Raw genomic sequence first — 25549 nt, forward strand, 5'->3', positions numbered from 1 at the left:
ACAAACCATGCAGCCTTTCAGCTGTACTTTTGAACTACAAAGCTCAGCATCCGTAAACAATCCAAGCAGGGTAATAATGGGAACTTCAGTTCAAAAACAGCTGAAAGTCAGCAGGATGGAACCTCTGAGATAAAAGAAGTCCATTGCTTAAAAATACATGGCACTGACATAGCAGATTACAGTGTAAGACTTTCGTATGTGATCCGTTTCAGTTGTAAGAATGATCCTGAAGGCATTACTTCTGTGTAATTTACTTTCTACAGAGCTGTACAATGTGGAAAGCATCAGTGGAGGAAACATAAAATAGAAACGATAAATTAAAAAAGTTGGACTTCTGTTCTTGCCATTGCCCACTGGGCTCACTAGCAGCACAGTTTCAGTAAGACAAAAACTGTAGGTGTATGAGGCTTGTTAGGAGATGTAAACATCAGTCTCAGTGTAGTAAACTTTGCTGAATAGCAGGGATGGTCAACTGGGGGCTCTCCGGGAGCTGCAGAATTACTACTCCCACCGAGGGAATTGTAGCTGTGCAGCCACCGTATTGCAGCAAGTTGGCCATCCCTGCTGTAGAATATGGGACAAAACAAGATTTGAGGCTGTCAAACGCTAGTAACAGAAGCTTGCAAACAATTAGTGGGTTTCTGTAGTTTATCAGTGTCAGTTGTTGTGGTTTCTGCAGCAGATGTTCGGAAGTTAAATGTTGGGCCAGCACCACCATGAGCGGGACTAAGGGCCGGGTTCTGTCGTCTGTTACTTTCAACAATACTGGAAGTATTGGACGCCAGGCTCTCTCGTGTACTGAAAGATAAAGAAATGACAATTAATACTGCAAATACTTTCAGAGACACCAACTACTCTAGCGGCCAGGCAGCAGCTTGGAAATCAGAATGCAAGCTCAATAACAGAAGGCCTGGAAAGAACACAAGGAAATGAAACACAATTTAACATTAACAGTGAATCAGTTTGGTTGGTTGCCATGTTCAGGGACCCAAACAACCAGAGAGCAGTCTCAGTTGCAAAAAAAATCCCCACCATACAAAAATAATGGCAACTGACTGAAAAGTAGCTTAAATAATAAAAAAAAAAACTTTAATGTTAATATACATCAACCAGTAAAACCAAACTTTCCAGGGTTTTGTCTCAGGCACTTTGTACTGCCTTATTTAATATAAAGAGCATTCCTTTACATTCCTGGTGCAGGATGGAATCTCTGAGAAAAGCAATTATGGCTTCTCCGTTGTCTATCTTCTCCCATGACTTCTGCCCTCACCCAGGCTGCTCCCTTTACGTAATAAGGTGCATTTTCCCAGTTGCACTACTTCCTTAATACAAATATTCCTCAGTTTTGCAAGGAAACAGCTCAAACATGCATCCAGGTACACATGAGATTTGAGCGCAGGGTTATTCCTAAAAATTGGACACTCACAGGATAATATTGGCTTCTGAGCAGGTTACTCAATCTTTTTGCTGTCCTAGATGTTTTTAGAACTATGGCTGAATAGCAACTTCATACATCTGGCCACCAAACAAATGGCTGACTGGATTGTCTGGCGTAAATGTATTTGTCATTCACTTTAAATATCATTTTTTATAACGGTGTAAGCTGGGCAGTGGGTTGGGTCAAAGCCAAAACCAGGTTTAAATAAAAGGAAAGTTCCAATAAAAGTACTATTATTAAAATAATAATAATCATTTAACCTCTTTAAAAGAGACAGTTTCAAGCATAAACACAAATCCAGATTAAACTATCACTAATTTTCAACACGTATTTTTTAAATGGTGTAAGATGGGCAGTGGGTTGGCTCAAAACCAGCTTGTGTACCTAAACATTATTAGTGCTTGACAATTAGTTATGTGCATGAACCCAAGGCTAAAAGGGCACAATAAAGTCCTTATGACTTTTTGAAATTACTTGGTCCTTACAACGAGTATTGTTTTTGCTTGTTTTTAATACTACGACCGTTTTTACATATAGCAGGGCACAACAAGGAATTTTGTTTTAAATTAATTTGAGAGAGTTTCCAGCTACTATAATGGTTTTTATATACCAGCGAGTGCATAAGAAATGTTTATTTAGGGATTAGAAGGAATAAACCCTAATTCTTAATAAAGTCAGTAAATTTGAGAGCAATTTATTGCACTAGAATCAAGTAGATCTTCCACACCGAAGGACTCTGCTTAAACAGAAACTTCACTACCATGCCAAGCAGTGCCCCGCCAATTTTAAGGCTATTTGGGGGGTGTGGACAGAGGCGTGTGAACTGAACTGATCTGGTACAGTTATAGGATCCATTATCTGAAAACCCATTATCCAGAAAGCTCCGAATTATGGAAAGGCCATCTCTCATAGACTGCATTTTATACAAATAATTCAAATTTTTAAAAATGATTTCCCTTTTCTCTGTAATAATAAAACAGTAACTTGTACATGATCCAAACTAAGATATAATTAATCCTTGCTGGAAGCAGAACCAAGCAGTCTATTGGGTTTATTTAATGTTTACATGATTTTCTAGTAAACTTTAGGTATGAAGGTCCAAATTACGGAAACGTCCATTATCTGGAAAACCCCAGATCTCGAGCATTCTGGATAACAGGTCCCATACCTGTACAATACAATGTAAACAACTTCCTACCTTATTTCCCCTCCCCCCAACTTTCTTCCCTTTCTTCTATTTATCACTCTTCTCTCCACTATCACTGGGACTGTTGCCTACACCATATTGTTATAATAAAATAAAAATGTAAATAAAGTTACATTTGAATCAGTTTGCACCAAATGAAAAGTGATCAAGGTATAGCTTAACAACTTTTTTGTGTGCACCAGATATTCTCACTCTGCAAGTATCACCTGTGGAGGGCGCTCTCATTTTGCGTGCCTGATATAGATACACAGACTTCTGGAATGCAGAAAAAGACTGCCCTCAAGCTCCCTTGTTTTCAAAGAAAAATACATGCAAGGTAACCCTCATTAAGACTATAGCAATTTTATATACCAATGTTCTAAAAGTGTCCCTCGGATGACAGTTTCACCACAGCCAATCTCTGGTGGCAACACAACCAATTTCTGCAGCCCCATAATAAAAAATACACCATGATTTAAAGGCAATGTAACAGGTTTAATCCCATACAGTCCAAAATACAGTAGAGCTGTGAGCTCCAGCCAGGGTAGAGAAGTACAGCTATGGGACCTGTTATCCAGAATGCTTGGGACCTGGGGTTTTCCGGATAACGTATCTTTCCGAAATTTGGATCTTTATATCTTAATTCTACTAGAAAATTATTTAAATATTAAACCAAATGGGCTTATTTTGCTTCCAATAAGGATTAATTATATCTTATTTGGGATCAAGTACAAGTTACGGTTTTATTATTACAGAAAAAAAGGAAATAATTTTTTAAAATTTGGATTATTTGTATAAAATCGAGTCGATGGGAGCTATGCCATAACTCTGAGTTTTCTGGATAACGGATCACATACCTGTACAACAATCTGCAACTGTGCTGCCCTTATTGGGTTTCTTAGACACCCTGTGAATAGGAATATAATCTGGTGCAACTGTGCTCTCGGTGTAGCCACACTTGAAAACAGGGCTGTGGAGTCGGTACATATATCCTTCAATTTAGACTCCTCAGTTTATGGTACCTTCAGAAACACTACTATAGTTTATATAACAAGCTGCTGAATAGCAATGGGGGCAGCCATTTAAGATGGAGAAAAGGTGCAGGTTACACAGCAGATGACACCATTGTACTGGACAGGGCTTATCTGTTAAATGCGAAGTAACCTGTGATTTTTCTCCATCTTAATTGGCTTCCCCCACGGCACAATGGGTTTGTTTATATAAACTATAGTTGTCATTATGAAGCAAACACACATTTTTTACCAGTACATGCAGACAGTAAATTATACTGTAATTACTAGGGATGCACTGTATCCAGGATTCGGTTCTGGAATCGGCCTTTTTCAGCAGGATTCGGCCGAATCCTTCTGCCCGGCCGAACCCAATCCAAATCCTAATTTGCATATGGAAATTAGGGGCAGGGAGGGAAATCAAGTGACTTTTTTTGTCACAAAACAAGGAAGTAAAAAACGTTTCCCCTTCCCACCCCTAATTTGCATATGAATCTTTTGCAAAGGGATCGGCTGAATCCAAAATAGTGGAATCGGTGCATCCTTAGTAATTACGTAAAAAAAGTATTCAACATACAAGGCATTTTTTCACTGCCCAAAATATAATCCACATAAACAAAATCAAACTACATAAACCAAAAACAATTGGAAAACCTAAAAACCACTTGTATATAGGAATTGAACCTGACATATAGCTGTAGAATAGCTGTTAAATACAATCCAGACTAAAACGAACTAAAGTATTGTTCTTAGAAACAGAATTGCTTCTGCCATACCCTCCTTCATAGAAGCTATTAAATGTTTTCTTCATTTTTTTTCAGTGCTTGTATTTTAATTTATTAGGAGTTAGAGTCGGTACATTTTTGACACAAAATTGCTTCTGATGCCACAGATCTGCTTGAAAATTCCTGGTTTATGCAATGCACTAAAATGCTGTACAGTCCACAAAAAATATTAATAAATTAGTAAATTTACTACACTTGGAGGCACATTTATCAAGGCTCGAATTTTGAATTCATGTGAGTTTTTTTAAACTCTAATTCGATTTTCTTCAAAATTTGATTGGGGGGGTTAGTAAAAACATCAAATATCGGACTTACGTTACCGACCAGAAAACTTGAATCAAATTAGATTCAAATTCGACCAAACTCGATTCGAGTTTTTTTTTCCGGAAAAAAACTCCAATCTCAGGAAGGCTACAAACAACTTCAAATCGGTCCCTGGACCTCTTCCACTGACTTATACATGAAATGCACAGGTTTTAGGTGGCAAATAGTCAAATTAGAATTCTTAAAGGGCCAGAGTATGATTAATCTCTAAAATCAAATTAGAATTTTTTAAAAAAACGTAAATCGAGTTTGGATAATTCCCTATACACATCTGCTGATGTGTATATTTAAAACTGTACACAGATAATACACACAAAGCATGCACTGTGTTTTATGTCCAGTGTTAGCGGTCTTAAATACTCTGATTTTATACAGTATTATTTCTATCTAGAGAATGTGTCGTCAAATATTTAGCATAGCATGTATTTTCAAAAGATTTTAGAGGTAGGGGTGATCCCAAAGCTAGAGAACTCTACAGCCTCTTACCGTGGGGAGTTAAATCCACTATCTACAGTGATGCTGCTACTGTCCATGCTATCTAAGCGAGCGGAATGTGTGGCTCTCTGGCTGCTACTGTTTTCACTTTCCTTTGGGTTTAGAAGTGTGAGATTCTTCTCAAACTTCCTCTGCAAATCCCTTTCTTTCTCCCGCTGTAGCAGCCACTGCATCGTGCCCACTTCATCTCTGTCATCTCTGTTTTTTTCCTCTTCTGCAGTCTTTTGTGTGCCTTCCTCAGACTCACCATCTTCAGACACATTGTAGTAATCAAAAGAGGCTTCTGGATTTGCTGTAGGCTCCTGGGGCCTTGGTGAGACGGCAAGGTTTTGGGAAACTGAGGTGGTGATAGGTTGCTCAAAGTTTTCGACGCTTGCTGGCAGTGTTTCAGGAGACGTTTTTTGGTGTGATTTTAGCAAGCTCACACCAGATTTATGAAAACTGTTCACAGATAGGCTATTGTGCAAAGGTTTAAACAAAGTATCTTTACTGAATATTTCTTTCCTTTTGTCAAGGCTACTTGATTCTGCATTATGATGTGGCACCAATCGACCATTAGAAATCACCTCAGGAGTTTGGCCAGAAGGAGCAACGGATAGAACACTACTAATCTGGGCCTTTGGAGAGTCTTCACGGTATTCACCTTGTTCTCTGGCTATATGTTGGGTTGGCTTTTCAGCAGGAGACAGCCTTTTCAAGCTTTCTGTGAGGCTTGGAATATCAATATCTTCTTTATTATTTTTTCCTAAAGGGGATGGAGCAGTGAGAATGGTTTCACTAGACGTGTTACACTGAAAATAGTCATCTGCCGTTTTTTTGGAACAAGAATTGAGTTCACTGTATGAAGATAATGTATCTGGAAGTTTGCCTTGTTCTATTAGGCTGCATGATTTAGGAGTATCTGCACCACCACTAGCAAGTTCAGTTATACAGGGGTCTTTATAGGACACAGTTCGTTGATGAGTCAATGAATGGGATGGTCTTAATGTGCCGTCATCAATAAAAGACTGGCTTGGTGTTTTCTCATCAAGACTGCAGCCTTCCCCTAGATCATCTGGAGTACCTAAAGAAGCACAACTTAATGGCCCCTTTGAGTTGTCCATCGACCTAGACCTTTCCTTGGCTTTATTTGACCGTTCATTTCTTGATCTTCTATCCTGTGTATGGCTGTGGCTACGATGGACCTTGGAATTGGAACTACCCCTTGAAGGCTCAGGAAAAGGCATTTCAGTTCTCCTTTTGGCCAGTTCACCAGAGACATCCCATTCCGGCGTAACAGATAAATGGGACTCAATCATGCTTGGATTGCTAAGCACAACAAAATTCTCTCCTCCTTTGCGCTCCATTATAAAACATCCCTCCCTGGGTGAACGATTCCGAGGATGGTAGAATTCATACTCTCTTTCTGCAGGTATGTCTAGACGTGATCCCTCAGATGGGTCACCTTTGGAAGCCCTATTCTTGCTGTGAGAATGAGATTTTCCATGAGTTTTCCTATGAGTCCTACTCCTTCTACTTCTCCCACTGTGGTGCGCAGATGACCCAGCCTTGCTCCTCTGAGATTTTTCTTCTTCAAGTTTTTTCATTAGTGCAGTGTGTCTCACAACATTTTCTACGGTCAAGTCTGGGTTTATTCGCCTGATAATTTCCATTTCTACTTCTCGGGGTATAGTAGTTGGAGTGTCCTCGTCTCTTAGGGGCCATTCTTCAGGAGGAAACTGAGCTGAGAAATTGGCCAGCTGCTTTGCCTTATCCTTTTTAAAACTTAGCCTAAACAATTTCAGGCCAAACTTTTTAGATGGCTTTTCCCCATCTTTAGATTTTGTGAGCGTATCTGTTTTATATGAATAATTTAGGGTACTTTTGCTTTTCTCAGTCGGGGGAATCTGACAAATGGATGGAGGGCAATATGAGTCTTTGCAGTCTTTTGGGGATCTCCTTTGAAGGGTTGATGCATGAAGGCTATGCATATCTTCTCTGCAGCAATGACAAGAGTCGCAGTGGTTTTTGGAGAGAGTTCTGTCCCTGACACATCCTGAAGGGGATGGTGTTATAGTTCCTGGTTGTGGAGAGGTACACTGAGACTGGTCAGGTATCCTTTCATCCAAGTGGTACCATTTACTGCTAGTTCTTATAAGAGATGGGGTTATGTAATAGGTCTGCGGTGTAACAAGATAGTATCCGTCAGGAGTAGGGTAGATTTTTCTCTCTCGTACAAGCATGTTAAGTGTAAGCCGAAGGACCTCTGGACTTGGGGTGGGTACACCTAAAAAAAAAAAAAAAAAAAAAAATCAAGAATATGTTAGTAGTTTAAAAGCAAAATAATAAACATTTCATACCTTTCCTAAATCTTCTGATTATTTACAACTTGGCCCATGTTCATATTTCTATTGGTCAAAACATATAGATGTTAATTTCCCAAAACTTGCTGAGGGTTCTTAACTAACTTAGTGTATCAAACACAACAGATTTTTCAATGAAAGATCAATTACACAAACATTTTGAACAAATCTTGCCAAGGCAGACAACATGGATTTACACCTATACCAGCCATATTTGTTTGATATGTTCAGACCTGGATTTGTGGAAAGTCCATCAAGGCCCAGGCCTAGGACGACAGGTTTTTAGGGGGCGGTGCGCTGCCCAACCACACCCACATTGATTCAGGAACAAAAGGAGATAAAATAGTTTTTCACATTTCCGGTGAGCCAATCCCCATTGCTCTTCAGTCCCTTTGCACAAATAAAAGGTAGGGGACGGGGCGACAAATGTCAGCGGCCTAGGGGTGCCTGTTATGTAAATCCGGCCCTGGATACAGCATCTGACTGGCGCAGACTCGCTCTAAACGGCCAGCCGGAAGGAGGATTTGCACCTGGGAGGGGGGCCTGATGTGGTGCAGCCCCGGTGGGCCCACAATCCCCCAGGCTGACCCTACCTGGATATGTTATCGTATATGTTACAGAGATTACACTTCACTGGGAATTCCATTTCCAAGATTTTTTATTAGTTTCCAGATATACTTAAACTATAAAGAGAAGATCAAAATTACCACCAAAAATTCCAAAGTCCATATTACTTTAATATTTATACTACTGACATTTTCCAAGGCGATTTACAGAAATTACTCTTCATTCATATCAGCATCTGCCCCATCGGAGTTTACAATCTTAAGACCCGACTGCAAAAACATGCACAGTGAAAACGTACAAACTGCTTATATAAAAGGAGAAAAAAAATTGTACTTCTCTGTTTTGTGACAAAAAGTCACGCGATTTCCCTCCCTGCCCCTAATTTCCATATGCAAACTAGGATTCGGTTCAGCCAGGCAGAAGGATTTGGCCGAATCCAAATCCTACTAAAAAAAGGCCAAATCCCAAACCAAATCCTGGATTCGGTGCATCCCTAAAATATATATATTTATATTATTTTAAATTATTCATAAAAGCCCCAGTAATATCTGTTCTGTTGTCAGAACATGCAGCCATGTTTTGTTTAATCATACACCTAAAAGCATGCATTTGCTATTAGGAAACCCCTATGCTAGCTGTTCTGGTCTTTAAACTACTGTATGACAGGACTAGCCGTGTTTCTTAAGATTATGTAGTTCAATAATTCAAAAGCAGAATCTGTCTGGACACTGAATCATCAGACATATGCAGACATTCTGCATCTCAAGAGAGGCTGCTGTGTCATGACACACAGCTCACAGACTAGGAGATTAGGTCTTGTGTGTTGCTCACAAGTACTGCTGACCCCAGGTGAACCCTGCTAATTAAACGCACCTATTTCCCCTGCTGTATACGGAGATATTTTGGGGGGAAATAACATACATGCAGGAGGAAAATAGAAATGTATCCCATCATGTGCCTTGTGAATAGGTGTAAATAAACCAAACTGTGGTTGCCAAAGTCAACAATAGCTTCTTTTAAAGGGGAACTAAAGAAGTAGCTAGAAATGTTGTACATTATGTTTTGGGCTTCTGTATCAGCCCAAGGCAACCACAGCCCTTTAGCAGTAAAGATCTGTGTCTCCAAAGATGCCCAAGTAGCTCCCCATCTTCTTTTCTGCTGATTCACTGCACATGCTCTGTGCTGCGGTCACTTACTGAGCTTAGGGACCCACTCACAATATAGGAATATATAAGGATAGAGCAGGGGTGCCCAAAAAGTAGATCGTAACGTATGGGCACTCCTGGGCTACTTGGTGTTTCATCAATCAAATGTGAGATGTAATGAGAGCATATTTTGCTATGTTGTGAAGCTGAAATAGGTAAGTTTTTGTGAACATCTGGATAAGGGGAGTGAGATGGTAGAGTCAAAGATAATTCCTAAGCAGCATATATAGGGATATATGGCAGGTATTACCTTCTGATTAATTCAGACAGGAGGCCAGATTTAGAAAATGTATACAAACTAGGTAGATGGGAGGTTTGGACTGGAATGGCAGATTTGAGTTTGATCTGCATAAAGTTGATTCTGAAATCCATACGAGCTGACCAAGACTGGTATTATAGACTTAGAATTCAGGGATCCAAGAACAGAGATAGCGGTCAGTGTAAGGAGGTAGAGATGTCAAAGCAATTACATTGTCTTTCATTATGCAAAACTTTATTTAATATGTTTTACATTACAATTGACAATGTATGCTTCAAAACATTTGTGCAGCTTTCTATAGACTACATCATGCGTGCCGCAAAAACATGCTCATGTGGTACCACCTTGTGGCCAATAGGCAACAGCACAGTCTCATTTTGATTGAATCACAATAGAAGGAAGGCTGCTTTATCTGTCTGTAACTGCTGGATTTCCCTTTCTAAATTAAACTGTGCAAAACAGTTTTATCTCATGCACAGTTTAATGTCGCTATCAGCATTTATAGAATATAAGGGGTGAAAGTCAAGCTGATATACACACAACTAACAGAAATAGCATCAAGGCAGCCACCAGGGTAGCCAAGCAGTAGGCAAAAGTCTTTCAATGAAAGCATTCCAACAACTCAGGGCTAGAATGGAGTGGACCGCTCGAAAGGGGCTGGATTTACATAGCGGGCACCCCTAGGCTCGCTGCCATTCGTCGCCCCTGTCCCCACCCCTTCATTTGTGCACATGCTCAAATTTTCATCATCGAGTCCGGGGCACTAGGGATTGGGAAATTTAAAAAGCTATAGTGTCTTCTATCCATATCCAGTGCTTCCTAACCAATGTGGCTCTGGTTGGGCATATACCGCCCCCCTAAAATGTTGCCACCCTAGGCCCGGGCCTTTGCACAAATCCAGGCCTGGGTCCAATATTTTCTGATGAACTAGTACATGGGTAACAGCAATTCAGTCCCACTTTCTTCTGGTGAGGGGTGACTAGAAAGTGATTGCTTATTTGCATTTCTGGAAACTTCTGGAATTTATGGGTAGCTTATGTCAAAGTTGACAATAAACGTTTGCATATCATTCTGAAAAGAATTGTCAATACAAATTCCTGTATTATGGAAACACCTCTATGTGCATTAAAGGCCCATGAGGCTTATTAGCTTGGAGAACTTTTCCTGAGAACCTGTGTTGACCAGAGGCCCATGATCACCCATAGGATGACCAATGTGAGACTTGTACAGGTGGGAGAATAGCATGCAGGACATGTACTCACACAAAGCAGGACATGTACTCACACTGAGCAGCGAATCCCTGTTGAGACCAACATCTTATTTCACAGAAAGACAGAGGTAAAATTAAAATGGTAACACCTGGCGGAAGCCACCTAAGAAACAATGCAACTGCTCAAAGCCAAGTCACAAATACTGAGGCAAGCCATTTTTCCTTTGACAGGCATTGACAATGTTATCAACTTTTTGGGCCCTGAGGATACAAGCTTTGTCCAGGGAGAAATGTTAACAGCTATGAAAAAGTTTGGTGGCTCAAAATGCACCAGTTAATAGTGATTCTCCAGCAGAATTCTGCACTGAAATCAATTGCTCAATATTTTTATATTTCATTTTGAAATCTGACATGGGGCTAGACATTTTGTCAGTTTCCCAGCTGTCCCCAGTCATGTGACTTGTGCTCATAAACTTCAGTCACTCTTTACTGCAAGTTCGAGTGATATCACCCCCCTCCCTTTCCCTCCCCAACAGCCAAACAACAGAACAATGGGAAGGTAACCAGATAGAAGCTCCCTAACACAAGATAATAGCTGCCTGGTAAATCTATGAACTGTTTCAATAGTAAAATCGTAACAAAAACAACAGCCTGCCAGAAAGCAGTTCCATCCTAAAGTGCTGGCTCTTTCTGAAAGCACATGACCAGGCAAAATGACCTGAGAGATTGCAGCCTACATACCAATATTATAAATGGAAAAAAAAAAAAATACATTTACAGGTTCAAGAATAACATTTTATATTAGAGTAGAGTGAATTATTTGCAGTGTAATTTAGAAATAAAAACTACACCACCTTCTGGCTCTTCGGTAATCTTCGGAATGAGAACGGCGCTTCAGCAATTTCTGTGACTTTCGGCACATGGACAGTTGTTACGAAACAGAAAATTGCACCAACTGCGCATGCGCCGATATGGCACTTACTTCCCGAAGATTACCAAAGAGAAGAAGATGGCTGCCGTGAAAATAAGGTGCCTGCCCTCAATGAACCAGATATGTTTAGCATCAGTGGCGTAACTTCTGGGGGTGCTCAGGAAACCGTTGTGAAAATTGTCTCAGGAGGGGGTTGGGTGGGCCCCGTAGCTACGTTACTGTTCAGCATGTAACAATTTCACAGCTCCCTATACCACAGTGCACCACTTATTTCTAAAAATAAAAATAGCTAATTATTTGTGGGGACTGTGGGTACAACAATTTTAATTATTGCAACGGTCTTACAGGTACCTGAAACTAAAATTTTCAATAAAATTAAAAAAAAACAAAAAACAAACAAACCTCGCTGCAAAATGTGTGACTTGAGAAAACAAAGTTGGGGTTTTACTCTGCTGGAAGGTGGATACACACAGGCCACTTGAAATCAATAAAAGCATAATATCAAGTTTTTACCAGGGATATAGTAAAACAGTATAACAGTTTCTTTTTCAGCAAACACTGCATTTAAAAAGGCCAAATGGCAACTAAAATACTGCGTGTAGCATGTTGTCTGAAAGGAAACACCTACAAGTAGTCTAGACAAACCTCAAAAGTTTCTGGACCCAAGGCTCAAATATGGCTTCCTTAAGAGTCAAAGTATTTTATACAAAATGCCATCCATTGCGGCTCCTGTTTGTTGCATGTCTGTACTTCCCTTATATCCCTTTGGAAATTAGATATTAAATGGTGGAGGAGACACACAGAAAGAAATATTTATCCAGTTCAACACACGTTCAAAAATCACTACTCAAACAAAACACCTCAAATAATAAATTTTTTTGCTCTGTAAACTCCATTTCTCAGACCAGGGTACAAATTATTGCATTATACCGTTAACCATTAATGATTTTATTAAACTATTTAGCTTTCAAAGACAAGATCATAACACAATGAGAATATTCTTTAAAGCAAGGAAAAAAAAAAAACTAACGGTACATACATGAACAGAAGTAGAAGCAACAGAAAAAAAAAAATTAAAGGATATATGCAGTTCCATCTGGTTTGTATTAGCATGAACTTGGAAAAAAAGATCTGCTGCACAAATTGATAACCTGGGGATCTTATGTTTTGACAAAATATGTGGTTCAAATGAAAAGCAGAAATATAAAACCACAGAGAAACACAATTTACTGAACAAATACACACACGCACTGGACTGTGTGTTTTATTTAAATATTTTAAGGATTCTATATCAACAAACAAACCTCACTTTCATAAATAATGGCTTTACACAAGCAGGGAATTAGCACAGGTATAAGCACACAGTGGTCTGCAAAGGAATAAAGTGATATCTGTCTATTGTGGGGAAACTATTTTAAGGCAATATCACACAAGTCGATGGGCTCTATGGGAGACTGCCTTTCGGATCTTTCTGGATAACGGGTTTCCAGATAACGGATCCCATACCTGTACCTGTTTTATTCACAAGCAGGCAAACAGAATTTTTTTTTTTAGCTACAGGTTTGCCTATCTAACCTCACAGTAAGCCGAGCAACTCAATTAAAAACTTTACCCTTGGTAAGGTCACCAATGGATGTGATACCAGTATGGGACCGGTTATCCAGAATGCTCAGGACCTGAGGCTTTCCCGGTAATGGATCTTTCCATAATTTGGATCTTCATACCTTAAGTCTACTAGAAAATCACCTAAACACTAAATAAACCCAATAGGCTTCCAATAAGGATTAATTATATCTTAGTTTGGATCAAGTACAAGCTACTGCTTTATTACTACAGAGAAAAAGGAAATAATTTTTAAAAATTTGGATTATTTGGATAAAATGGAATCTATGGGAAACAGCCTTTCCGTAATTCTGAGCATTCTGGATAATGGGTTTCCGGATAACTGATCCCATACCTGTATACAAAAGTTCAGAACAGAAATAACAGTGCCACTTACACTCACAGCTCTTTGAGATTGTCTGTGCTTCTTTTAGCAGTGGCTTGCACCTTTGGCATAGCAAATAGGCCTGGCTACCAGAGAGTCTAGACCTTTTCCAAAAGACCCACAGCTATAGTTAAGGCAAATTTATCCAAAACCACTAAAAGGAAATAAAAAGAACAGTGTCTCGGGTTTTTCTCAGAGCCTCAGCTTACTTTTAAGCTGGCTATAGACGCAAAGATCTGATCTTACGAATCGAGGATTCGTACGATTTTCGGGCCGTGTGTGGAGAGACCCGACATTTTTCGTCTGGCGAGATCGGTCGTTTGGTCGATCAGACAGGTTAAAACATTTGTCGGGTAATATCTCTACATGTATTGCCGATCATACGATTTTCAGAGGGAGACTGTCACTAGCTTTGTGCGGACATAACTATCGTACGATTGCTGTCAGGGGCAGAACATCGGCTGATCTGTTCTTTTGTACTTTATTTGATCTGAATGGTTAGTGGCAGGTCGGGAGATGGGGAAGAACGATCATACGTTGATTGGTACGATCGGATCTTTGCGTCTGTGGCCAGCTTTAGAGTAAAACCTACTCACAGACCCTCATTTTTACAGCCATCTCTGCTACTCCACAGAAGATTCTGAATATAACTTCCTCTATGATTTTTAAAGTAATTATGCTACACTATACTAAAGAAACTTTAGGTAGCCATACACAGTCCAATAAAAGCTGCCAATAAGTCAGTTAATGGGCAGTGCATGGGCCATACGGTAAGAGTCCTGCGCGGGTCCATTTTTTGGAACCCGTACCCGACCCGTACCCGCAGGGCCGCCATTAGAAATCACGGGGCCCCGTACAACAAAATTTTTGGGGCCCCCTGGGCCCCGCCCACACTGACGACCAAGCTCCGCCCCATATCCCGCCCACATCGCAGTTAAAAGACCACACAGACATCAGCGCTAAAAAAGTAACCCCCCCCCCCACACAAGTTGTAAAAAGCTATTGATGGTCAGGGCCCCCTTATAAAAAAAGTTGGGGCCCCAAAAAAAAAAAAATTTAAATTTTTTTTTTTTAAAAAACATTGGTGGCAGGGGCCCCCTGTTAAAAAAAACTTGGGGCCCCAACAAAAAAATTTTAAAAAAAAACTAAAAAATAAACAAACATTGGTGGCAGGGGCCCCCTTCTAAGTTAAAAACAAATTGGGGCCCCAAAAAAAAATTTGAAAAAAAAAAAAAAAAACATTGGCGGCAGGGGCCCCCTTATAAGTTAAAAACAAATTGGGGCCCCAAAAAAAAAATTTGGAAAAAAAAAATTTTTTTTGAAAAAAAAAAAAAAATGGTGGCAGGGACCCCCTTACAAGTTAAAAACAAATTGGGGCCCCAAAAAAAATTTTAAAAAAAAAATTTTTTTGAAAAAAAAAAAAAAAACTGGTGGCAGGGGCCCCCTTACAAGTTAAAAAAATTTGGGGCCACCAAAAAGAAAATTAATTTTTAAAAAAAAAAAAAAAAAAAAACAAAAAAAAAAAAACAATGGTGGTAAGGGGCCCCTTACGAGTTAAAAAAAAATTGGGGCCCCAAAAACAAGTTTTAAAAAAAAGATTGGTGGCAGGGGCCTATAGAATATTAAAATAATACATTGGTGGCCAGGGGATTAAAAAAAAAAAAAAAAAACACAAACTGGTGTTCAGTAGAATTGAACTCATGGCTTCAGTACTTCAACTTCGCCTCCTTTCGTGACTTCGGGTCTTTTCACCGCTTCAGGACTTCGGCTTCGGCTGTTTTCGTGACTTCGGGTCTTTGCGCTGCTTCAGGACTTCGGCTTCGGCTGTTTTCGTGACTTCGGGTCTTTTCGGCGCTTCGTGACTTCGGGACTTCGGCTTTTTCCGTGACTTCGGGTCTTTTCGTCGCATCGGCTTCGGCTTTTCGGCACTTCCGCATTCGGCACTGAAGAGGCAAGACGTACGGCTCGGGCGCTCGTAAGGGGGGCCCGGATCTTCAAAAAAATGCAGCGCTGCCGGGCCCCCCTTCATGCCCGGGCCCGGTACGCTTGTCCCCCCTGTCCCCCCCTGATGGCGGCCCTGCGTACCCGCAACCTACAATCCGCGTTCTTACCCGCTTGGACCTGCTACTTGACCCGACCCACAAGTACCTTATCCGCAACCCGGACCCGCTGACCATCAAGAATCATGAAGTGCTGTCATTGTAAACTGGAAGTGACATCATCGGAAGTAGGCGTGATCAGAAAAAAGGGAGTAAAACAGGAAGTGCTGTCATTGTAAACCTGAAGTTACATCAGAAAAAAAGGAGTAAAAATCACTATTGAGAAGACCGGCGGCCCACAAACCCACTTCAATACCCGCACCCGGAACTTCTACCCGCAACTCACAGGGTACCGCAGGTTCTTGTGGGTAACCCGCGGGTACCCGACCCGCTGCAGGACTCTACCATACGAATGGCTTCCTCAAGCAATATCTAGCCGAAATTCATCCAGAAACTCGTCTGGCATCCTCTCCAAATAAGCCCATCTGCCCATGTATGGCCACCTTCACTCTACAAATTTTCCCATGCATATAAACCAGTGATCCCCAAGCAGTAGCTCATGAGCAACATGTTGCTCTCCAACCCCTTGGATGTTGCTTGGAATGGCCTTAAAGCAGGAGCTTATTTTTGAATTCCAGGCATGGAGGTAAGTTTTGGTTTTATGAAAACCAGGTACACTGCCAAACAGAGTCCCAGTGTAGATTGACAATCCACATAGGGGCTACCAAAAGGCCAATAACGGCACTTATTTGGTACCCCAAGAACATTTTTCATGCTAGTGTTGCTCCCCAACTCCTTTTACTTCTGAATGTTGCTCACAGGTTCAAAAGGTTGGGGATCCCTGATATAAACAAACAAAGGTACATACAATAATACACATTGCATAAAACAATCCACAATCAGTGTAACTCAAGGGAAATATCTGCTTTTTTGACGATCTTTAAATGTATGGCCAGTTTATACACAAAATAATACTGTATCAAGTACATCCTGAAATGTACTGCCCAGAAAATGACTAGACAGTAAGCAGGCATTGAAAACATTCATCATTTATTGATAAGGTTTATATAACACACACAAATATATAAGATGTTAGTGATGAAAAGTCATGGTTATGACATTATTTATAAAGCACCAGTAAGATTTGGCTCGGCTCATAACACGTTAGAGGAACATGCACCAAAGGAACCACGAGAAATGGAATTAGCCGGGGTCTTGCCAAGGTTAACCTGAGCAATGTGATCAGGAGAAAAGCATTATATTGCATGATTGCAACCACGCATTGCGACCTTATGTTTTAATTACTTTAAAACCCTATTTTTTTGGTGTTACTGTTCCTTTAATGCTGCAATGCTTAACCCTTGTTAATAACACAGTAAAAATTGTATCTTTAAGTAAAACTGACTACTGTGCTTATATCCTTTCAGTAGAAAAAAGTTGCTTTAACAAAATTTCCCTGATTTTACATAATTTTTTCCTGGTAAAATAGGTGTTCTGTTATATCATGAATTTAATCAATTATCAAAGAAAATAAATACCTGTACCAGTTCTTTAAAAACATTATTTGATTATTTGATCTATTTTTTATATTATGAAAGTTAAACTCCTTATTCATCCACTCTTTTAAAGATTCCAATGTTTTCGGCTCATCAACAGTTGTTGGAGAAGCAACCTCCACTCAGTAACAGAAGAATATAAGGACTGGACAGCCTTTCAATGTAGTTCATTTTCTTTAGTGAAGCACTTTTTTTTATTTTTTTTCCCCCATAAAGAAAATCAACTACATTGAAAGGCTCTCCAGTCCCTATTTTCTTCTTTATTTTTTATATTACTATTAAGATTTACTACACTGTCAAATAAACCGTTAAAATGTTACCTTTTTGTATACCACAAACCCCTGCTTTGATCCAAATCTTTAAATTTATGGCACTTTTTAGAACTGGCTTCTCGTTTTATCCTATTTACAAAGGAACATTTTCCCCTTTTCCATAACTAGTGTAAACTTTATTTTTTAGGAGATCTCTGAAGGAGGGAGGGGAAAATCCCTGCAACAGATAAATTAAAAAGGTTTTAGCAGGGAATTCTCTGAATGTTATTTTTACTGAGAATTTTGTTTTAGTTTCATGCTAATTAAATGTAATACAAGCTTAGGAAATAAAATCATGAAATGTCACTTCATGGGCAGCGAAATTATTTTACAAGCAACATTATTATATTCCACACATTTACCAGACCTTACTCTTGGTTACCACTGTCTGCAACATTGTATTCTTCAGACACAGCTTAACTAATAGAAGAAACAGCTTAAATGGTGACCACAATACAGTGGGAACTATGACAAACCTACATATTTGTAGCCATTCTAGGGCAGAAACAAGGACTTCTCCCATAGCCCATTCTATTATCCCTGTAAAGAAGCTTTTTAGCAGCATTAAGATCAGCAATATAAGCATTAGCTGGCTACATAGAAGTGGGTAGAACGGTCTGGGTTACTCTGCCAGCAGTAAATACACTAAAAAGTTATCGTTATCCATTTAATAAATGAGGAATCCCTCAGATCAGAATGAGGAGAACTCAGTTAGTTAATGTCTATATTGCATATTCCATTTTCACTATAAAGCTTCCCCCACACCATGAAAGGTCTCTCTTTAAAGATATATATAGATATAGATGATATAGATATAGGTATAGGTATAGATATAGATATATATATTTGTTAAAGAATGGCTCATTCTAAACAACTTTTCAACTGCCATTTATTTATTTATTTATTTTTATATAGTTTTTGAATTATTAGCCTTCTTCTAAATCTTTCCAGCTTTCAAATGGGGGTCACTGACCCCATCTAGAAACAAATGCTCTGCAAGGCTACAAATGTATAGTTATTGCTACGTTTTATTCGTCGTCTTTCTATTCAGGCCTATCCTATTCATATTCAAGTCTCTTGTTCAAATCAGGGCATGGTTTCTAGGGTAATTTGGACCCTAGCAGCCAGATTGTTGAAATTACAAACTAAAAACCTGCTAAATAAAAATCTAAACTCAAAACCCACAAAAAATGTAATCCAATTGCAAATTGTCTCAGAATATTCCTAAGTAATACTAAAAGTTAATCCAAAAGTGAACAACCACTTTAAATGCAATTATGTACACTATTCATAGTGAAGGCATTACCACTTTTCCTTTATGGGTGCATCAGTTTACCCCTGATGGTATATAATTAGTGAGCTTACAGTACAGTTATGGATCCAGAAATCCATTATCCAGAAGATTCCAATTACGGGCCACCTCCTACAGGCTCCATTTCAATCAAATAATTAAACATTTAAAAAATAATTTACAAAGAAAAAGGAAACCATTTTTAAAAATGTGGATTATTTGGATAAAATGAATGTCTATGGGAGACTTTTCGTAATTCTGGGTTTTCTAGATAACTGGTTCCCGCATAAGGGATCCCATACCTGTATATATGAATTTCCAGAACATTGGAATACACAGTCCAGGCACATTTTTCCTTTCTACAAGAATTAATGTCATTAACAGAATGAAGGGAGATTGCCCCTTGCCTCATACAGACAGCAGTAGCAGACATGCTCGGGATCTCAAGCAGATGCATATATGACATCTATTCTTACTAAATAAGCAGGCCTTGGACTACACTGACCCTTAAAATCCTGAATGCTCTGCTTTGAGTATCTGCTTCTTTATAATGTCCCCAGCATGGCTCTATAGAAGATTAGGGCAAGGCAAATCTAGAGGAAGCCAATAGCCAGTTAAAGTAGGGATGCACCGAATCCAGGATTCGGTTCGGGATTCGGCCTTTTTCAGCAGGATTCGGATTCGGCCGAATCCTTCTGCCCGGCCGAACCGAATCTTAATTTGCATATGCAAATTAGGGGCAGGGAGGGAAATTGCGTGACTTTTTGTCAGAAAACAAGAAAGTAAAAAATGTTTTCCCCTTCCCACCCCTAATTTGCATATGCAAATTAGCATTCAGATTCGGTTCGGTATTCGGCCGAATCCTTCGTGAAGGATTCGGGGGTCGGCCGAATCCAAAAAAGTGGATTCGGTGCATCCCTAAGTTAAAGGAACAGTTACATCAAAAAATTAAAGTTTTAATGTAATAAAAATATAATGTAGTGTTTCCCTGCACTGGTAAAACTGTTGTTTTTGCTTCAGAAACACTACTATTGTTCACATAAATAAGCTGCTGTGTAGCAATAAGGGCAGCCACTCAAAGGAGAAAAGGCTCAGGTTACACAGCAGATAAGCTCTGTAGAATATAATGGTGTTATCTGTTATTCACTATTTAAGGTTAGGGCACACGCTCAGATTCAGGGAAATTAGTTGCCCGGCGACAAATCTCCCATTCTTTGGGGCGACTAACCCCCCCCCCCCAACTGCCTCCTGCCAAGCGGGATGGCACTCTGAACGCTTCGTATTCCAAAGTCGCCCGAAGTTGTCTTACAAGGAAACTTCAGGCGACTTTGGAAAACGAAGCGCACAAAGTGCCATCGTACCGGCAATTTCGGGGAGATTAGTCGCCCCGAAGAAGAGTAGATTTGTCACCGGGCAAACTAATTTCCCCGAATCTGAGTGTGTGCCCTGACCCTTAACCTGTGCCACATAAGCCTTTTTTCAATTTCCGCCACTGCTACACAGCAGATTGTTTATATGAACTATAGTAGTGTTTCTGAAGCAAACACATCAGTTTTATCAGTGCCTGATATTTTCATTACTTTAAAACACTTGTTTTTGGTGTTACTGTTCCTTTAAACAAAATACAGAGTGCTGCATGTCTAGATGTACAGCAGAAAGAGGTTAGTAAAGATGTTCATATAAGACAGGCACATTTGCATTAAAGGATCAGTAACAATTTTTTTTTAAATTAAAAAATTAGTTAGTGTAGAGCGAAAAAAAAAAACCACAAGGATAAGTCTTTATTAAGAAATAACCGAAACTCTGATTGCGCTCGTCTTCAGAAAAGGCAACACTGCGACGATCCATCATGTCGCGCTCGATTTCTCCTCCCTGGCTATCTCCTATAAGGAAAGCAGGGAGGAGAAATTGAGCACCGCACGATGGATCACCTTTTCTGAAGAGGAGCGCAGGCAAAGTTTGGGTAAGTTATTTCTTAATAAAGACTTAGCGATTTAAAAGTTTAATATGTCTGGGGTTTTTTTTTTTTTCGTTCTTTAATCTTTAATAAAAACTGATGTTACTGGTCTTTTAACACGTGTCCACAGCATAAGCAAAGTCACAAGCATGGGCAAAAGGCTGTCACGGTTTGAATGGTAGAATAGAGCACACTGCTTTTTTCCCCACTTCACTTATGTCTCTGAAATATTTAAGAAAACTAAGGGCAAAAAATGATCAGTCCGAACAAGGCCCAAAACACTGATTTTTTTTTGTGCCTGACAGCAACATAACTTTGCATTAATGAACATACCACTTATGAGAGAGGTCAGCGTTATGGTTTACCGAATCCTTACCCATTAAAATCAAGTTTCAGCTAATAAATGTTATTTCAGAGAGTAGTAATTTAAACAAACTCTTTAAAAAGAACAGAACCCTGCCAGGTCAAAAGGAACTGGAAAGCCATATGGATTTAATGTAAACAATAAAAGCACTCAGATATGAACTCAATACGCTCTAAACCTTTATGACCCCAGGATTTTTTTTTTCCTTTTTGGAATGACCACAAAAACCACCTTGCCAAAATGTCAATATACAGATTTATGCAGCAGCAGTGGGACAGATGAAAACACTTTAGTGCCAGAAAGTCTGAAACAGCCAATAACCACAGACATTCAAGAATAACCACAAGGCGGCAGCTAGTCCCGAACATCAGAAATATTAGTAAAGGTTATTCTCCGCGCTCTCATGGCATGTCTAAAAGTGACTAAAACTGAAGTTTAAAAAGGTCTTTAAAATGAAACAAACCAGATGAAATGTGGAGCTCTAAAAAGGAAACGTCTAATCAAAGCAGCTGTGCATACTACTAAATATCAAATATTAATCCGGTTTGCTTTTGCAATAAAATCACTATGAACCCAAATTTCCAGGCATGATTGTAAAACACAACAAAATGTTTTTTTTTGTTCACAAAATGAGATAGCTCGAGTCAGCACTTTTCAAAGCAAGAGTAGCATGGAAAAAACATAGTTATGTCATAAAACAGCAGCTGACATAGCAAATCAATTCTGTGGGGCCTGTATTTAGATGTTGTCTTTTTGTGATACTTAGGGTTAGTCCACATGAGGAGATTCGGGGAGATTTTGTTGCCTGGCCTCAGAGGCAACTTTGGGGCGACTATTGAAAACGCATCGCCGCGTGTGACTTTTCATTGTATCCTATGGGAAGACGCTGAGGCAGTTCGGGGAGATTGTCGCTCAGAAGACGAGGCGATTAGTCACCAGGCGACAAAATCTCCCAGAATCTCCTCGTGTGGACTGACGAGGCGATTAGTCACCAGGCGACAAAATCTCCCAGAATCTCCTCGTGTGGACTAACCCTAAAAAGACATTACACTTAAAGAAGAAGGAAAGGCTAATATTAAAGGCATACTGTCATGAGAAAACATGCTTTTTCCCCCCAAAAGTATTAGTTAATAGTGTTTCTCCAGCAGAATTCTGCATTGAATTCAGTTTCTCAAAAGAGCAAACAGATTGTTTTTATAATTTAATTTTGAAATCTGACATGGGGCAAGACATAGTCAGTTTCCCAGCTGCCCCCAGTCATGTGACTTGTGCTCTGATCAACTTCAGTCACTCTTTACTGCAAGTTTGAGGGATATTGCCCCCCTCCAGCAGCCAAACAACAGAACAATGGGAAGGTAACCAGATAGCAGCTCCCCGACACAAGATAACAGCTGCCTGGTAGATCTAAGAACAGCACTCAATAGTAAAATCCAGGTCCCACTGTGACACATTCAGTTACATTGAGTAGGAGAAACAACAGCCTGCCAGAAAGCAGTTCCATCCTAAAGTGCTGGCTCTTACTGAAAGCACAAGACCAGGCAAAATGACCTGAGATGGCGCCTACACACCAATATTACAACTGAAAAATACACTTGCTGGTTCAGGAATTAAATTTTATACGGTAGACGGTAGAGTAAATTATATGTAGTGCAATTTGAAATAAAAACTACATCATAAAAATCATGACAGAATTCCTTTAATAAAAGTATGTACCTAAAAATCCTCTCAGCACAGGATCCTAAAGGCAAGGGCATAAGGAGCATTGGCTCTACTTAAAAAATGCATGCTGAGAACAGCGGAGCCAACACTTTGTGCACCCTTGCCCTAAACAAAAAAACTGACAAGGGATGGTTAAGAAAGGTCAAAGTGGCAAGTTCTATGATGAATTATAACCCCAAGATCTGATATCCACTACAATACAAATGAAATTTTAAAATAAAGATGAAAAATGGAAAGATTCTGACAAGGACATATTCAGCACCTGGGTAAAAAGTTGTCAGGTGTTCTATTAGTGCTTCCTGGTTGACAGGCTTTCTAGTTGAATTCATAGCGGAGATGGCCACGCATAGGATTTCCCCAAGAGGAATAAACTGTGACTGGCTGATTGGAGACATGCTGATGGGCGACACATCACCTGCAAGAAAGAGAAACATTTTGTTATGGGTATAGTCTGAACAGAAGACAAATAATTTCCAATTGAAAAGTTGTATAGAATAGGATTTACTTGGTTAAAGAGGTACCATTGGGAAAATTAAAATTTAATATAAGCTTCCTCATACTGAAGTAAGACAATTTCTAAATAAAACTAATAAAAAAAATTCTGTATCGTTTCTGAAATAATCAAGTTTTTATTCACTATTCCTCTCTCAGCATTGGTTTCTCTTCATCGAGTCTTCATGCAGCAGATGGGTGTCAGGTGAATGATCCAATATAACTTATAGGGGGGCTCCTTTCCTAGCAGATGAATTAGAGCTAAATCAAATAACAGATTCCAGTAAAAACTTAACTGCCTTTTGCACAAATCCTGCATGTAGAGAGACATGATGTCTGTTGATTTTAATAGAGTGAGCTCTAATACATCTTCTAGGCAAAAGGAGCCCCCTATAAGATATATTGGATCATTTATCAGAGACTCAACTCTTGAATGAAGACAGAATGAGGAGAAACAGATACAGAGAGAGGAATAGTGAAGATAAACTTGATTTCAGAAACGGTACAGAATTTTTAATTGATTGTATTTAGAAAGTTTTTCATTTCAATATGCTGAAGCCAATATTACATTTTCACAATAGTTCCCCTTTAAGGTTGAGAAAAATTCTAGCTGTTGGTGCATATAAATGTGGCTGGTTTCACTTTGCCGTACTGTAACTTTTAGCTGTGCACAGCTGTTGGAGTAATGCTAGGAACTGTAATTTGAAGGACCTTAAAGGAAAACTATACCCCCAAAATGAATACTTAAGCAACAGATAGTTTATATCAAATTGAATGACATATAGAAGAATCTTACCAAACTGGAATATATATTTAAATAAATATTGACCTTTTACATCTCTTGCCTTGAGCCACCATTTCGGAATGGTCTCAGTGCTGCCTCAGAGATCACCTGACCAGAAATACTACAACACTAACTGTAACAGGAAGAAGTGAGGAAGCAAAAGGCAGAACTCTGTCTGTGAATTGGCTCATGTGACCTTACATGTGGTTTGTATGTATGCACAGTGAATCTTACGATCTCAGGGGACGGCCCCTCTTTTTTAAAATGGCAATTTTCTATTTATGATTACCCAATGGCACATACTACTAAAAAAGTATATTATTATGATAATGGTTCATTTACATGAAGCAGGGTTTTAAACATGAGCTGTTTTACTCAGTATCTTTTAATAGAGACCTACATTGTTTGGGGGGTATAGTTTTCCTTTAAATTGCCCAATCCTTTCTACGAGGGTCTACAAAAAGCTGGTGCAGAATATGCGACAATTCTCGTGTTTAGAATGCCCCATTGGTTCAGCTACATTTTGTGATTAACGCCAACACAACCAGCAGATTTAAATGCACTGCAGTAAAATGTTATATAATCTATCTTAGAATTTATTATAGTTTATGTCTGGAAAGCAGATTTATCAAGGGTCGAATTTCGAAGTTAAAAAACTTCGAAATTCGACCATCGAATTGGCCAAATTCAATAGTCGAACTTTTCTTTTTGAATCTTTTGACAGTTTTCGGTCGAAGTAAAATCGTTTGATTGATCGTAGCAATCTTTCAAATCGAACGATTCAATCGATCGAAAGATTTTCAAAAAAAAAAACTTCGACTTTTTAAAACTTAGCCAAATTTTGGCACTAGGTTCTAGGAGGTCCGCATAGGCTAACATAGAAATTCGGCAGGTTTAAAGTGGCAAAGTGTCGAAGCTTTTTAAAGAGACAGTACTTAGATTTTCGAATGGTCGAATATTCAAAGTATTTTCAATTCGAATCGAAGTCGAATTTGGCCTATTCGATGGTTGAAGTACCCAAATAAATAAAGTTATATCAGAATATCACTCTCTATGTCATACTAAAAGTTAACTCAATGGTGAACAACCCCTTTAAAGAATTAAAGATAAAAGTTTGGCATAACGTATGATAAATTAAAAGGATCAAAATACACTTTCTAGGAACTAAAGTAGTATTTTTCCTATATACACACACATCAGAATTCCAAACTTAATGAAATACACTCCACAGCAAGCTACTCTGAGCTAGAAATTGTTAAATGCAGAGGACAGCTGCTTCTTCAGTTTGTTCATCTGC

At 39.2% G+C, this 25549-nt stretch overlaps 1 protein-coding gene across 2 annotated transcripts in view; it reads right to left on the reverse strand.

Moving 5' to 3' along the window:
- Positions 1 to 317: 317 nt before the first annotated feature.
- Positions 318 to 25549, reverse strand: part of LOC108706619 (storkhead-box protein 2) — a 73712-nt gene continuing 48480 nt past the window's right edge. For both annotated transcript variants that reach the window (XM_018243190.2, XM_018243189.2), the window contains exons 2-4: positions 23239 to 23391; positions 5230 to 7504; positions 318 to 798 (exon numbers count right to left, since the gene is read on the reverse strand). In XM_018243190.2, coding sequence (XP_018098679.1) covers positions 600 to 798; positions 5230 to 7504; positions 23239 to 23371 — 2607 coding nt within the window. In that variant the 5' untranslated portion in view covers positions 23372 to 23391 and the 3' untranslated portion in view covers positions 318 to 599. The remainder of the gene's footprint in view (positions 799 to 5229; positions 7505 to 23238; positions 23392 to 25549) is intronic.

The sequence above is a fragment of the Xenopus laevis genome, chromosome 1S, assembly GCF_017654675.1.
Source record: "Xenopus laevis strain J_2021 chromosome 1S, Xenopus_laevis_v10.1, whole genome shotgun sequence".
NCBI classification, from domain to species: domain Eukaryota; kingdom Metazoa; phylum Chordata; class Amphibia; order Anura; family Pipidae; genus Xenopus; species Xenopus laevis.